The sequence below is a fragment of the Leucoraja erinacea genome, chromosome 22 (assembly GCF_028641065.1).
Source record: "Leucoraja erinacea ecotype New England chromosome 22, Leri_hhj_1, whole genome shotgun sequence".
Taxonomy (NCBI): domain Eukaryota; kingdom Metazoa; phylum Chordata; class Chondrichthyes; order Rajiformes; family Rajidae; genus Leucoraja; species Leucoraja erinaceus.
The window spans coordinates 32,438,520-32,455,063 of NC_073398.1; the positions used below are offsets into that span (position 1 = coordinate 32,438,520).

The following is a 16,544-nucleotide window of genomic DNA, read 5'->3' on the forward strand; positions in this document are numbered from 1 at the left end:
TAAGCAGCCTCTGTAAATTGCTCCTTGTGTGCAGAGAGTCGATGAGAAAGTGGGGTAACAGAACTATTGCAAACGGGTGAATGATGAGTTTGGGTTTTAGAGATACAGCATGGAAACAGGCCCTTCAGCCCACTGAGTCCGTGCTGACCAGCGATCACACTAGCCTACACACCAGGGGCAATTTCCAAATGTCTACCAAAGCCAATTAGCCTACAAACCTGTACATCTTCAGAGTGTGGGAGGAAATCAGAACACCCAGAGAAAACCTATGCGGTCACAGTCGGGATCGAACCCAGGTCTCTAACGCTTAAGGCAGCAACTCTACCACTGTGTCGCTCTTTAGATGACAATAGACAATAGATGCAGGAGTAGGCCATTCAGCCCTTCGAGCCAAAATTCAATGTGATCATGGCTGATCATCCCCAATCAGTTGGTAGGCATGCTGTCTCTTTCATGCCTTGTTTCAATAGTACGTCAACCACAAGGTTAAAAAGACAAGATTTGGGGACCTACAGAAGATGTTTCTTGTTAGAGAAGAGAAAGATAAAGCTATCTGGTCCCTTCCCCCACAAACTGTATAATTGTAAAATATCACATCTCTTTCTCAATTGTGATTTGTAATTGCTGACAAATAGCTGACAGTTATTTTGGGTAAAGGAAAACTTGCTAAACCTCACACCATTTCACTTTAATTGGGATGCTTGCATCAAACAGTGTAGCTATCTTTCATCTCGGCTGGACTGAACTCAAAGGGAATCTACAGAAATGAAAGTCTTGTATTCTTCAAATATTTCATGTTCTAATTGTCCCCTTTATCTCTGCTCCTCATCCACGAACCACGGGCCCATCTTCCCTCATTGAGGCAGTCGCTCTTTATGTTTGAATGCCCCTAGATGGAGGAATGGGAGCATCTCAACAGAGATATTTATGTTTGCCGGTATGTAGCGGCTGGAAACAAGATTCTTCGGCTGTGTTGAGTAAATCCCCGTCTTTGTCAGGGCCTGGTGAAGCCAATTACAGTGCCCCATGTGAACAGAGAATGAACAAGCTCAGCAATGACCCGGGTTTGAATGTTGATACTTTATTAATGCAATATATATATTATCCAGCAACAATATGAAAGAGCTTTTTTTCTTCTGTCATTAATACTTTTTTTTCCTCCACTATCTTAATTGGACCAAACCAGTAAACTAACTCCCTCAGTTTCCCGACATTTTTACCACTCAGTTGGAGGTAAGGTGAAGCGCTCAGACTTTTTTGTCGTTTTTGCCACATATGCTGTACCTGTGGTGGTTTTCAGTAAACTTCAATCATGTCCATCAATGGTGGTGCAGTGGTAGAGTTGCTGCCTCACAGCACCAAAGATCCGGGTTCGATCCTGACTACTGGTGCTGTCTGTACGGAGCTAAGACGTTTTCCCCGTGACCTGCGTGGGTTTTCTCCGGGCGCTCCGGTTTTCTCTCACACTCTAAAGACGTACAGGTTTGTAGGTTAATTGGCTTCTGGAAATTGTCGTTACTGTGTAGGATAGTGCTAGTTTACTGGGGTGAACATTGGCCGGCGCAGACTCGGTGGGCCGAAGGGCCTGTTTCCACGCTGTATCTCTAAAGTAAAAGTAAAGATGCTGGAATCAAGCTAACGAAACTCAAAAGTAAATAGCGACCTTTGATAAAAATCTTTGGAAGATGTGTATAGATTCATTAGCTAGTCTGGGCAGTAACATCATTAAATATATAAATAACGGCTGCAATTTTGGCTCAGACCTTCAAGGATGTTACCATTTATTTTCATTATTTTATTTTTCACTCCACAGTTTTCTGGTCAGATGGATTGTTCAATTATGAGTTTGTACTTCCGTTTTGAAAGTTGTTTCTTATTCAATATTTTCATTTTTTTCAATCATTATTTTCTTTGGAAATCCACCATTCCTGCAGAATACTCAGAAGGCACAAACAACACCTCCTCTATGAGAGCATGGAATTGGGACTTCTGGACTTCTCTGTTTATAAGTACATTTCATCCATAAGATTTCCTACCTTCACCCCATCTAATAGTCTCTGACCTATATCTCTCCTTTAAGGTGCCTCTTAAATTCCACCTCCTTGTCCTAGTCTTTAGATGGCGCAGTGGTGCAGCGGTAGAGTTGCTGCCTCACAGCTCCAGAGACTCAGATTTGATCCTGATTACGGGTGCTGTCTGTACGAAGTTTGCACATTCTCCCCATGACCTGCATGGGTTTTTGCTGAGTGTTGTTTCCTGCCTCATTCCAAGGTTAATTGGCTTCTGTTAATTGATGCTAATGTGTGGATTGCATGGGATTACTAGGATTACAAAGAACAAAAAATGCATCCTCTATGGTCGGTGCGGATTCAGTGGGCTGAAGGGCCTGTTTCCATGCTGTATCTCTAAACTAATCTTTATCTTTCCCAATATGTCTTTGTGACCCAGTGGCTTTTATTTAATAATTAATAATCATTTTAAGTGGTTTGAGACATTTCATTATGTTGGGAACACTATAAAATGCAAATCATTATTGTTTTTGAAGAGGATTTTGGTAATGCTAGGCCAAACCTCAATAGCTGCTAAGCAAAGAATGTTTCTACTGTGTTTGACATGATTGGATAAGTACAGAGCCAAGTCGTGTAATTTGTGAGCTTTTAAAACAATCTGGTTTTGAGAGCAGAAATTAATCAAGCCTCCTTAAATGAGTTCAACAGCTGAGAAGCAAAACCATGTAAATTATTAATCTTGCTCTTGCGACTTGCATCACTTTTGTTCAGTGTACTAATGACTGCAATGTGTTTGTATTCAATGGTGTTGTGTTGAAACAAGCCTATTCAAGTGAACTGGTCTTGCATTTCTGTTGCGCCATTGAAACCTGTAGCTGCGTGCGTATTTCAGCTAATGGCAAAGATATTGATATTTTTTTCCCCCTTCCAATAAGTCTAGCTGAATTGCATTGCAGAGTTGAATATGCGGTTTTAGGCACTATTTTACCAAAGTGAGACACAAAGTGCTGGAATAACTCAACAGGTCAGGCAGCATCTCTGGAGAACATGGACAGGTGACGTTTCGGGTCGGAACCCGTCTTCAGACTTTTTTTTTTTAAGCCAACTTCTGCAGTTCCTTGTGTCTCCATTTTACCAAAGTGACTTGTTCTTCATTAGAAGGTTAAACTAATGACTCCCAGGAGAGTGTTCCACTATTGGAAGGAAACAACATTTGAAGTCCATTTTGGTTTTGTTTTCCCTGAGAGCTTTGTGTCAAATATTCAAAAGGATCACTGAATCATGATCAGAAGCACTGGCTTGTGATTAATGTTCACCTTCTGACTGAGACATGACATATAGAAACAACAGCGACTTGTCACAATCATTTAACTGATTTCAAGCTAAAGATCTAACCTGTGGTCAAAGAATCTCAAAGATTTGGCTGAAACAAATATTTTAGTTGGTTCTTAAGTAAAAGAATCGTGCAATATACTTAATAGCTTGATTTTGTATTCTTTTTAAGTATTTAGTTTAGTTTAGAGAAACTGCTCCTTCGGCCCACCTAGTCCGCACCGACTGGCGATCCCCGCACATTAACATTACCTTACACATACTAGGGCCAATTGACACTTACACCAAGCCAATTAACCTACTCCTTTGGAGTGTTGGAGGAAACCGAAGATCTCTGGGGGGAAAAAACCCACGCCGTCACGGGGAGAACGTACAAACTCTGTACAGACAGCACCCGTAGTCGGGATCGAATCCAAGTCTCCGATGCTGCAAGTGCTGTAAGGCAGCAACTCTACCGCTGCGCCACCGTTCTGCCCAAGCAGCTACTTGGTAAAGTACCAAATGAAGGGCCTGTTTCTGCACTGTATCTCTAAACTAAACTAAATGATTATGATATTTATGGTATCTTAGTTACACCCCAGGGGTATGAACATTGATTTCTCCAATCTCAGGTAGTCCCTGCTTTCTCCTTCTTTCCCCTCCGCTTCCCAGCTCTCCCACAGCCCACTGTCTCTGCATCTTCCTTTCTTCTTCCCGCCCCCCACCACCCCCACATCAGTCTGAAGAAGGGTCTTGACCCGAAACGTCGCCTATTTCCTTCGATTCCATAGATGCTGCCTCACCCGCTGAGTTTCTCCAGCACTTTTGTCTACCTAAAATGTTTATGATGGTGTTTTTCCCATGTGGAGATCTTGACTACTATAATGTAGCGAAGCAGAGCTTCTTGGCAAAGGCTCGTCCTTTGCTTACAGGTAAGAAAAAAGTAGAAAGCAGACCGAGCATCTGAGAGTGCTTGGCTTATTTGCATTATGGAGCGGAAAATAGTGGATGTCTCAGAGAAGGGAGGAAAATCCCATCCCCTTCAAAATTGTAATAAAAATCTATTTCTTTTTGTAGAACATATGCTGAAGTTAGCAATGGAAGACTTGATAGAGTTTCTGCAGGAATCTCTGGCCAAGGATTTCTACTTCGAAGATGACTTTGCTGTGGATCAGCTTCAAAATTCCATGTCTGAGTTAAAGCGTAGTAAACTGGACTTGCCACCACCAGGTGAGTGTTTCAGTATAACCCTTAGTGTGAAATGTGTTGCACTTCTATACTTCTTGCAAGTAAAGGAGTAATGATTTAGGGCAAAGTTGTATGGTACATTTTTGCATAGAGTGTCTGTGGCATTATTTTCAGATCGCTGCTACTCCTTTAATCAGTATTGAACATTAAACCAAGTACTTGTTAAATGATCTAATAAGCAAAAGTCTGTTTTTAGTGTTGCATGTGATTGAGCTCTGAATTCAGGAAGTTGGTGAAAGGCAGCTGAGTTAAACCTTGTCCCTCTGGCCCCTTTCCTCTCTCACCTTAAGCCTGGGGTTCCCAACCTTTTTCGTCCTGTTTACCCCCCGGCAACTTTAATAGCACATAACAATGTTATTTCATTTATTTATGAACAACTAATGATGAACAGATACCGGTATACCAGAACCAAACACAGTCAGTCAATGGGAAAAAATATGTACAAATCCAGAATCAACAAATTTCCCCCCTGGGTAGGCAAAAATCTACCCCTGGGGGTAAATTTAACCCAGGTTATGAACCCTTGCTTTAAACCTATACCTTCTAGTTTTAAAACAGGCTGACACTTAGTAATATATTCCTAAATATGAGATAAATTATGCTGCTATACATCATGATATATAGAATGCTTTTTTGTTTTAGTTTCTTTGAAGAGATTTAAAGAAAAGGCTGTGCCTTGCGTTATATGATGCATTGGCTACAACATGGGGGTTTCCTTTGTACACATTGACATTTTCACAATGCAGTTTTGTAACTTCTTGCCTGCTGCAGTTGGGATGAGATTCAAGTTACAATGTCTTAAAATGTTAATACATCTTTATTCCTTAGCAATTTGCATTTTATTGGGAATTCTACTTCATCATTTTGACTTTACGAGCATTAAAACCACATTTAAAATGACAATAAATAATCGACAATAGGTGCAGGGGTAGGCCGTTCGGCCCTTCGAGCCATTCAATGTGATCACATTAATCATTTTATTTTTTAGATGTGTAGAAAATACCATTGAAAGGATATGAAAGTTGCAAATATTCAATTTTTTTTCCACACTTAAATCCTGGGTAGTATAATTGTAGTATGCTGAGCAGTTCAGTGGTTTTCCAGTAGATGGCAGTGAAAAATTGAGAGATACATTTGACTTTTGCTTTTTCTGAACTATTACAACCAGCGTTTCATTTACTGAGTTGTTCATTATACCGACAATTTCAGAATGATTCACTATATCGTTTATTCCAATGGTCCAACTCCAGAACATCATGGACAGCACATCTCCTTCCATCATACTAAACCAATTTATTTTTTTTCAAGATGTAGAAATAAGGAATTGCAAAGACCTGTTTATAGCAAAGATAGACACAAAGTGCTGGAATAACTCAGTGGGGTCAGGCTGCATCTCTGGAGAAAAAGGGGCGTCTATTCAGGTCGTGATCCTTTTTCAGTCGGAAGAAGGGTCCCGACCAGAAATGTCACCTATCCCTTTTTAATCCCAGAGATGCTGCTGGACCCACTGAGCTACTCCAGCACTTTGCATCTCTTTTGCAAACAGCCCCTTGCACTAAAACTGGGATGGTTGGGATTTTGGTGATGCCACACGGACTGTAGAAAGATTTTACGGACTGTAGAATGTTATTCCTATTAATGCCCCAATGCATACTTAATTTGTGCAGAAAGGAACTGCAGATGCTGGTTTACACCGAAGATAAACACAATGCAGGAGTAATTCAGTGGGACAGACAGCATCTCTTGAGAGAAGGAATGGGGGTTGTTTCGGTCTCAAGTAGGGTCTCGACCTGAAATGTTACCCATTTCTTCTCTCCAGAGATGCTGCCTGTCCCACTGCGTTACTCCAGATATTTGTGTCTATCGTTGCATTTTTAATTTGGCTGTTCTATATTTTAAGATGTATATAGTAAATTATTAATTGAACCAGCTAAGTGAACCAGGGCCCTGATGAGTTGGAAGGGAGCAAGGATGTTTGCCTGAGCGAGTTCTTTCATCTTTACAGTAACAATTATTCTCCACTTATTTGTTTTGCTAGAGTTTGTTTTGGGCAAAAATAGGGTTGTAAATTTCCTGCAGTTATGAAATTGAGAAAATGAAATATCAATCATTTCTACCTGAGCAGAGGTAGAGAGCTGCACTGCTATGTAAACTAAACTTACAAAATCAAAGAAAATGCTAAACCTATACCTGCAGGTTAGTTTTAATTTCCAAATCACTGGTTTGAATCATTGAGGTACTGAGACTAATATATTTTCAAAGACTTTGAAATATTCTAGAATATTTGTCTATAGATTTGTTATAATTAAATTCAAAACCAAATATTATATATATCGCAATTGAACTTTAGAATGCTTTGCTATTTCTAACTGGCATTATTTGTAATGAAGATAGTAAATCAAACTCAAGATTGCCCCAGTCAATATTATCTGGAGATATAAAGGTTGCAGGCTCTTCTGAGATAAACTATTTGCAAAATAAAAATGTTGTCTCAAGCTCATTGTGTAGCACTGGGGGAAAAATCTGTTTGCCAAGCAAGCTCGAGACAGAATAAAATGACATTAAGTTATTGGAACAGCGATACACGTCAGCTTGTGGAGCATCTTTCTCTATGGCGTTCTGGCTTGCTCCCACCCTCTCTTGCATGATTCTCTTCATAATTTCTAAATCTGTGGAGAACGTTGCTATTGAACATTGCATTAGCACTGTTGAGTGGGTTGACCTTCCTGATAGTTCCCTTGCCTTGTCTGCAAGGAAAAGCAGAAAGGAGAGCCCACCAACGAGCTTTAACTGCAATGCTTTGCATAAGATCAGGGCTGCCAACAGTCACACGTTGAGCGTGAGAATCACACACTTGGCCAAATTCTCACTCTGATCATAAATTTCTCACGCTCTGTCGTGAGAAATTCTGTGATCAATGAAAATTTAAAAACGCACATCAACATATCAACTGGAGAGCCAGGGCTGAGGGAGGGATGGAAGCAGAAGCAGAATGTATTTAGACTAATAGCTCTGTCCCACGGTGCGAGTTCATTGTAAGAGCTCTCGTGAGTTTGCCCCAATTCGAACTCGGAGATTTACGGTAATGGCCACTCGCCGATACTCGGGGCTCTCGTGGACATTTTCCAACGTGTTGAAAAATCTTCACGAATCTTCCCATGCTTACCTGCCATTAGCGAGTCTTCCCGAGTACCTGCTGTTAGCGTTACGAGCCGCTAAGAGACGTCCCCTAGCTCCGACGTACCCGCTACGTTCATTCTCCGTGCTTACCACAAGTTTGATTTTTTTTAAACTTGGGAGAGCTCTTGGAATGAACTTGCACCATGGGACAGGGCTATACGGGGTGTTTAGACTCCCATCACTTTGATTCATCATCTTAAAAGACAGTTCTGTTTTAAGATTTATTTTGTTATGTCAAATCCATTTTTATATTTGTGGATTTGGGAACAAGTTTTAATTAATGTAGGGAAAAGATGTATGAATTTATGCAGGATCACGTGAAGCTGGGCTGCAGTTTTCTCTTCTGGATACTGTTGTGTTCTGTTGCTAATACACACTGAAAGGTTTACTAGCTTCAAGAGTTAGTATCTTTCGGTAGACAGCTTAGTGTCTTTCTGTCACTGGCTTCTTTTAGAATCCCCCCCCCCCCTATTGTATTGTATCCTTTCTCTTGTCTCCCCATCAAGTTCACGGATTACTCGGGAAGCAAGGCATTTATTTTGCACAATCCCTTTTATTGAAAATGTCAGCACTCAAATTAGTAATTGACAGTTTTGGAGTTGTGGTTTATATGGATATCTGGTTTTTAACACAGGTTTTGCTGCTATGTAAGGTCAATTAAAGTGCATGGCTGTGAATTCCATAGAACCTAATACAAGGTAGACAAAAGTGCTGGAGAAACTCAGCGGGTGCGGATGCACCCGCTGAGTTTCTCCAGCACTTTTGTCTACCTTCGATTTTACAGCATCTGCAGTTCCTTCATGAACTAATACAAGGTAACAAGCTTCAAGTGTCAAATACATAATTTGGTTGCAACCTGTGTAATCTCCTTTCAATGATATTTTAATAAAACGCAGATCTTTATCAAAATGTGTTTAACCATTAAGTCTTTGGGCAAAATGTGCTTTCTTTAACATTCATATAGTCTGTTTGAAAGAGCAATTGCAGATATTCCTCTGGATTAATGATCCAGGCATGTACATTTTCTTACATAACTCATAAATATGTTTTCATAGCGGCAAAACCGCTCAAGGAGTTTCATGGTCTGAAATCTGATTCTAACGCAATAGACATAGACCGAAATCATTCTTGATTAGTTAATGATGATCTTAGAGATTGTTTAAAGAATTTAGTGTGGAGAGTTCTGGTATGATTTGGTATGGTATGAGCTAGAGAGGGCTCTTAAAAATAGCGGAGTCAGGGGATATGGGGAGAAGGCAGGAACGGGGTACTGATTGGGGATGATCACATTGAATGGCGGTGCTGGCTCGAAGGGCCGAATGGCCTCCTCCTGTACCTATTGTCTATTGTCTACTGAATTTTTAAATTTATTTTTATTTTTTTTAAGCCCTAAACCTAATCTTCTCTTCGACCTGTGTCAAAGACCATTACCCCAAACCTCCTTGAAATGAGACATGGCAGCTCCTGTGATATCATCACTCTGAGGTAGTCTGTACGAGGGGTGTGTGTTAATGAGCCCATGTGAACAGCACAGTTGGATTCGGTTCTCATTTAATTTTTTTTTTCCCTGCCTCCAACTGGTGTCTGCCTTGGTAGTCTGTCTGAGATGAGGATCCAGCTGTGTTAGCAAAAAAATAATATTCTGGTTTAAACAAGAGCAGTAACTCAGCGCACTGATTCACCAAGCTTCTCAGCAGCCCGTCTCTATCTAGTCACCTTCCCTAATTATTTTTTTTTTGAAGACGTCAGTGGAGCGTTTCCAGAATTTATAATTTTATATCACCTCTTGATAATCTTCCATTAGATGTTGCTGCAGGTTCATTAACAAAATTGTTGTTTGTCCTGATTCTTTATGGTAAAATGTAGTCAGATTTTAGTTGTTTACAAAATAATAGATCCCATGAAACCTCATTACAGAACGAGCATTAAAAATTGATGCAACAATACATTGAAGAAACATCTTTCAAAATATCTGATGTATTAACTAGGTAGTTCTTCATAAAATGAGTTATTTGGAACAGCAGTTGATTATTAACAAAGCCCAGCACAGATTGTGCATGTTCAACACTGACCCATGTAATGACACTATAGATGGTGGAAATCTAAGAAAGGACAGAAAATGCTGGAAATATGCAGAAGGACAAACAGAGTTTTCGCAAAGAGAAGCAGAATTAATGTTTCAGATCAAAGATCCTTTGTTGGATCTTGGGAAGGTTTGATATTAACTACGGGTGCTGTCTGTACGGTGTTCGTACGTTCTCCCCGTGACCTGCGTGGGTTTTCTCCGGGAAGCTCCGGTTTCCTCCCACAATCCAAAGATGTACAGGTTTATAGCTAATTGGCTTGGTATAAATATATATGTCCCAGTTGTGTAGGAATGTGTTAGTGTGTGGGGATCTCGCTGGTCAGTGTGGACTCCGAATGGCCTGTGTCCATGCTGTATCTATAATGGCCAATGAGTGAATGGGAGTGGTTGGAGGGTGTGAACATAGAAAAATAGAAAATAGGTGCAGGAGTAGGCCATTCAACCCTTCGAGCCAGCACCGCCTTCAAGATGATCATGGCTGATCATCCAGAATCTTTACCCCGTTCCTGCCTTCGCCCCATATCCCTTGATTCAGTTATATCTAACTCTCTCTTGAATACATTCAGTGAATTGGCCTCCTCTGCCTTCTTTGGCGGAGAATTCCACAAATTCGCAACCCTCTGGGGAGTAAGGTTTTTCCTCATCTCAGTCCTAAATGGCCAACCCCTTCTTCTTAAACTGTGACCCCAGGTTCTGGACTCCCCCAACATGGGGAACATTTTTCCTGCATCTGGCCTGTCCAATCTCTTAATAATTTTATATGTTTCTATAAGATCGCCTCTTATCCTTCTAAATTCCAGTAAAAATAAGCTCAGTCGATCCATTCTTTCATCATATGCCATCCTGGGAAATAACCTGGTGGAGACAACAGAGCCAAATGTATAGAGGAGATACAAAATCAGGGCAGGGAGACATGCCCAGCATGGTCAGGCTGGGTTTGGTTCCACTTCCAGTGAGAATGAAAAAAACAGGCTGAGCCAGTATCACAGATGAACAGCTGATCAGTCTCATCAGTCATCCATCTGTGATATTGGCTCAGTTTGGTCTCTTTTTTTCTCTCTCTCCCTCTCTCTGGCATTTTCTGTTATTATTTTTGTTGAGCCATTTGCTGGCAATAGTTGATGCCTGCACTTTCCAAAATTTGTGTTTTATTGTGCATCATTGGTTGTATAGCTTTTGATTTGTAGCCAATCTCAATAGGGTCTCAACCAAATACCCTTGTGTGCTACAGACGTGAATGCACTAACAGCTGATGCAGGCAGGCAGACAGACGACCCCACATCATGGCCGTACGGTTAACAGAAATTTGCTAATAATTCCCTAAAAAATTGAAATATGGAATTAAATTTGTTCTTGCACAATCACAATAATACTTTATGAGCCAAGTAATAAAGCCAATACTTTATTAGTACTTTATTACTTTAGTAATACTTTATTAGCCAAGTAATCTCTGCCTCAGAGGGCGGTGGAGGCAGGTTCTCTGGATGCTTTCAAGAGAGAGCTAGACAGGGCTCTTAAAAATAGCGGAGTCGGGGGATATTAGCGGAGAAGGCAGGAACGGTGTACTGATTGGGGATGATCAGCCATGATCACATTGAATGGTGGTGCTGATTCGATGGGCCAAATGGCCTACTCCTGCACCTATTGTCTATTGTCTTAAGTATGTTTTGCAACATATGAGGAATTTCATTTGCCAAGTCAGTCATACAAATAATAATATACTATACTAATTTTCCCTTTGAAAATCTTGATGCAGTTGCAGTTGACGTGACTTCATTTTGTGAACTTGGTTTAGTTTAGAGATTCAGCGCGGAAGCAGGCCCTTCGGCCCACCAGATCCGCACCGACCAGCGATCCTCGCACACTAACACTGTACAACACGCACTGGGGGAAATTTTATATTTATATACACCAAGCCAATTAACCAACAAATCTGTACTTCCTCGGAGTGCGGGAGGGAACTGAAGATCTCGGAGAAAACCCACGGGGGAGAATGGACCAACTGCGTGCAGACAACACCCATAGTCAGGATCGAACCAGGGTCTCTAGTAGTATGAGGCGGCAACTCTACCACTGCACCACCATGCTGGACCTTTTTCTTGAATCACAGGTCCCGCCCCACCCTCTTCACCCTCCCTTGGTCTTTCTGATTTTATTTACTGGAGATATATTTGATCTGATTTTTGTCTCCTGAGATAGCGAGATCAAGAAACAGGAGAGAAGTGTGGACATAGTCCAAATGCATTGACGTATTTTGTAAACAATATATAGCATCTTTCTGCAATTCCAACCTGCCGCCACCCGCTCCCTCTCGGGTAAATAGTTTGGAAACATTGTGCTAAATTGTAAAATGTTTAGTCTTGTATGCGCTTTCTTTGGTATCAATATTAGGTATTTCTTATCCGGATTACCTCAAGTAAGAATTTAATTGTTATATTTCGGAACATATAACTATAAAACACACTTGATTCTTGTGTGCAAAGAAATAGTATCTACCTCAGAGTCACAGCATGGCAACAGGCCCCTCGACCCAATTGACCCATGACTGTCCCATCTACACTAGTCCCACCCATATCCCTCTAAACCTGTCCTATCCATGTACCTGAATAGATGTTTCTTAAACATTGTGATAGTACCTGCCTCATTACCTCCTCTGGCAGCTCATTCCATGCACCCACCAACCTGTATGTACACAAGTTACCTCTCAAGTTCTTATTAAACCTTCCCCCCCCCCCTCACCTTTTAACCTATGTCCTCTGATTCTCGATTCCCATACTCTTGAGTAATACAGTTCGTCTACCCGATCTATTCCTCTCTGTGTAAAATATATGAATGAAGGTACGATTTCTCTAAGCATTGTTCTGTGTTGTACATTTTCAGCTAAACCTGAAGAATTTCCACAGAAATCTCTTGGGCAAATGCCTGCCGAGCACCAAGAGCCACCCATTCTCAATCACTTGACCAATGGACAGAACAATGTAATTAAAGGAGGCCCACCAGCCTCGAAGAAGAAAGATAAGAAGGCGTCACCAGAGAAAGTGCAAGAGAAGCAGCCTGACATTAGGCCCAAGAAGAGCCCCTTGGAAAAGCCAACTGTGAAATCCCAAAAGGCAGGTTTCGTGGAAAATAAGGGAGGCAAAGTGAAGGTTTTGCCAGACCTTGATCAGCTCAAACAAAAAGGGCAGCCAACGCAGCGTGCATTGGTGCACGCCAACCCCAAACAGCTGAGCAATGCCACTGCTAACCAGAACTCAAATGCAAATCCCGGTGTCAGAAAGGAATTTGCACCAAAATGGAACAAACCTTCGGGTCAGAAAACTTCAGATTCGACTTCAAAACATTCTGCGGATGGCAGGGGCAGAACTGGAAGTTACAATGCATCGAGCTCCCATTCCAGTCCAGATGAGGCGCACGTGTTCTTCGGCAGAACGAAAGGGTTGATTATTGAAGTCGACGAAACAAAGAGAGACTCGAATGCTTCAGAATATGACAATGTTCCTGGAGTTGATCATGAATACGAGACGTGCGCTGAGGACATGGTTGAACATGGGGAATCAAGTACAGCACAAAATAATGCACACTCCAAGGAAGCTACCAGTCCCTCAAAGATCTCACCTGTACAGTTTTCAAGTAAGGCAGTCAATGCTAGTGCAACTTATCAACAAAGGCCTTCACGGACTCATTCTTCATCAGTAAGTTCTAACCAAAGATCTTTAATAAAACGACAGCCTTCTTCGCCACCATCCTACTCTGGTCCTCCTGGGTACCATGGTAGTCTACCTCAGTACTCACCAACTAGAGCTAAAGACATGCCTGTGTTCTCACAGTACAGTTACAATATGTCTGCCGGTCGGCAAAGCCATGACAGTAGACCGTATGTTAACAAGGTAGCACACATGCCAAACTATGACGAGACTAGTAGGAACTCCCACACTCTTGGCCGTCAATTTTCGAACTCTTCGTCTTTCAGAACTGCGGCACGGCCTTTAGATCACAGTGTACAATATGATTCGGGAAACCCGACCAGTTACGTAAGGCAACCCGCTCTGTTTGAGCTCGGCGCACAGCAGCGCTCGCCAGAGTACCAACACGACTACAAAAAGAGGCAAGAGCAATATGAACGACAGTGGAATCAGGAAGCTGAGTTAAGGTACAGAGGAAACATGCAGAGGTCGCCGAGCTTCCACAATGCACAGCAGACTCCTCACCCCGAGTTTAGCTACCCGGGCGTTCCTGCAAGTGGCAGCGGTATCTATAGTAGAACATCACCACACTCTGACACACATGCACAAACACAACATTCACATCCAGCTCCGACTGGTCCCCAGCATTTCGGAAACCCTCAGACGGACAGAAGAACCATCCCAGAGTCAGTATTGCTTTAGGACTCCTGCTTCCCCCTTCTCCAAAGTGAGTGAAGAGCATTAATGAAAGAGAAAATTACCTGACTTTCGAAATGACTTCACTGTATTCAAAAGAAACGTTATACAAAAGAAATGGTGTATAGCACAGGCTGAAATAATTGAAGAATTCCTAACAATGTACAGAAGGTATTTCTCTTTGTTAAACTAAAATTAACAAATTCAGCAAGCCACGTGAAAATGATTACTCACCTCATTGTTTAAAGTTGTCGAGCTCGCACAGTTTATAATCGAGTAATAGGGGGCAGTGAGATTTGAACCCAAGCGCAGAAGATTGAAGCAAACATCTCAGTAATGTACCACAGGTCGCTTAATTTCAAGAACGGGTCGATATTCTGCATCCACTGATAATGTAGGTTGACCCTGGATTGTCGCTTATATAAACCTTGACATGACAATTTTGAAGGTTGATTGAGCAATAACTTTTGCAGATTGTGGTCAGAAATCTCGGAGAATGTTATGAATTATTCCGGGTCACTCTTGTGATCTTTTGCTTTGTAACTTCCAAGGAAGGGTAACTGGGTCGAATTTCCCCTGAGGCAAAACTGGGCAGGCATTTATAATGCTGGCAATAACCCCGACTACTTGCTTTCTTCCTGCACTTGCACAGGTATATTGAAGACTGCAGAGAAGTCAGTGCCACTACACTTGAGTTGATAGGAATAAAATATTGAAGTCCCAACAAAAGGAAAAAAATACCAAGTATTTTCTAATGTCAGTACACATTTGTTTTCAATTCACTTTTAATGGTAGCCATGTGCATCAGGACAGATCATTTGCAGAAAAATGTTTTATTGTAAAATAACAGATTAATCTTTTACTCTTTACTGTGTCAATTACACCCGTTCGTACTGAATACATTCATAGGAATCATCTGCCCTAACACGTGAAATGGTAGAAACAGTGCTGGAATTGCAGACTGCTTGATAATGAATAACACATTCTCTCGGTGGCAAGTCGTGGTACCAATAGGTGTTCGAGTTGGGACCAGGTGGGTTTTGGACCAGTTTGCTTTGCAGTTTTGTCTTGGGGCTGTTGTCCCATTTTTCTTTTTAAGCGACTTGGCCCGATTTACGCCCAAGTATTCCATAATGAAAATGCTATATTGACTTTTTAATGGTTTTAAATAGAAAAGAGCAGAAACAACTGCTTCCATGTACACCTCTGTTTGCAGCGGCAGTCATTTAGGCTTTGAAAAATTTCAGCAGAGCAGATAAAACTCTGGTGTGAAAACATGTAAAATAATTAAAAACACTGAACCATTTACTGGCTTTGATTCCGTGTAAGTAAAATAACACTATTGTCTGTATATGTGTGTAATGTATATAAATATATATATATATACACCTCAAATGTGCAAACTAAATTATCAATATATTAGATACATCCTGATCTGAATAAATCGAAAGTTAATTTCTTAACTCTTTGCTTGATGAAACAATTGCAGACAAACTCAAATAATATCGTTAAAATATGTAATTATTTGTCATAATCCTTTAAGTCTTAATCTTGAGTCTTTAATATGGACACTTGCTGTATAGTAAACTATAAGTGGTATGGAACCTGCTTTCTGAAATATATGCATCAACATTGGTAAATACTGTAGAATTTATATTCACTATTTTCTTAAGGCATCTGCAGCAGTTTTATAGTTGTATTCTATTTTGACGTGACTGTACTTTTTTTTAATGTTACAACAAATAATTTGATCAAGTTTGGTTTCCTGTGTTTTACTATCTTTACTGCAATGATGTGTTTCCAGTCTGACTGCATGACCTATATACCATGCAGTCATTGTCACTGTGGTGGCACTGATAAGCTTGTCCAAGCTGCCAGCCCTGTTCACCATACACACCTCCATGTTGCATCCCCTCTACTGGAAATGATTTAAGGCATTTGGACATGGACAGGAAAGGTACATTGATGAGTACAGGTGTCAGAGGTTATGGGGAGAAGACCGGAGAATGGGGTTAGGAGGGAGAGATAGATCAGCCATGATTGAATGGCGGAGTAGACTTGATGGGCCGAATGGCTTCATTCTACCCTATTCCTTATGACCTTATGATAGAGAAAGTCTAGAAGGATATGGCCCAAATGCAGGCAGGAATAGAGTCATGGTCATGGAAACTGGCCCTTCGGCCCAACTTGCCTGCACTGACCAACATGTCCCATCTACACTAGTCCCACCTGCCTGCGTTTGGCTCGTATCCATCCAAACCTGTCCTATCCATGTATCTGTCTAATTGTTTCTTAAACGTTGTAATTGTCCCTACCTCTACTACCTCCTCT

At 41.2% G+C, this 16,544-nt stretch overlaps 1 protein-coding gene across 4 annotated transcripts in view; it reads left to right on the forward strand.

The window, feature by feature from the left end:
• The window catches only part of usp6nl (USP6 N-terminal like), a 121,423-nt gene extending 105,433 nt beyond the window's left edge, over positions 1–15,990 (forward strand). For 3 of the 4 annotated variants that reach the window (XM_055653422.1, XM_055653425.1, XM_055653421.1), the window contains exons 14-15: positions 4,398–4,550; positions 12,715–15,989. In XM_055653422.1, coding sequence (XP_055509397.1) covers positions 4,398–4,550; positions 12,715–14,219 — 1,658 coding nt within the window. In that variant the 3' untranslated portion in view covers positions 14,220–15,989. Of the gene's footprint in view, positions 1–4,397; positions 4,551–12,714 lie in introns of all 4 variants that reach the window. The other variant, XM_055653424.1, reaches the window with a different exon arrangement.
• The last annotated feature ends 554 nt before the right edge of the window (positions 15,991–16,544 follow it).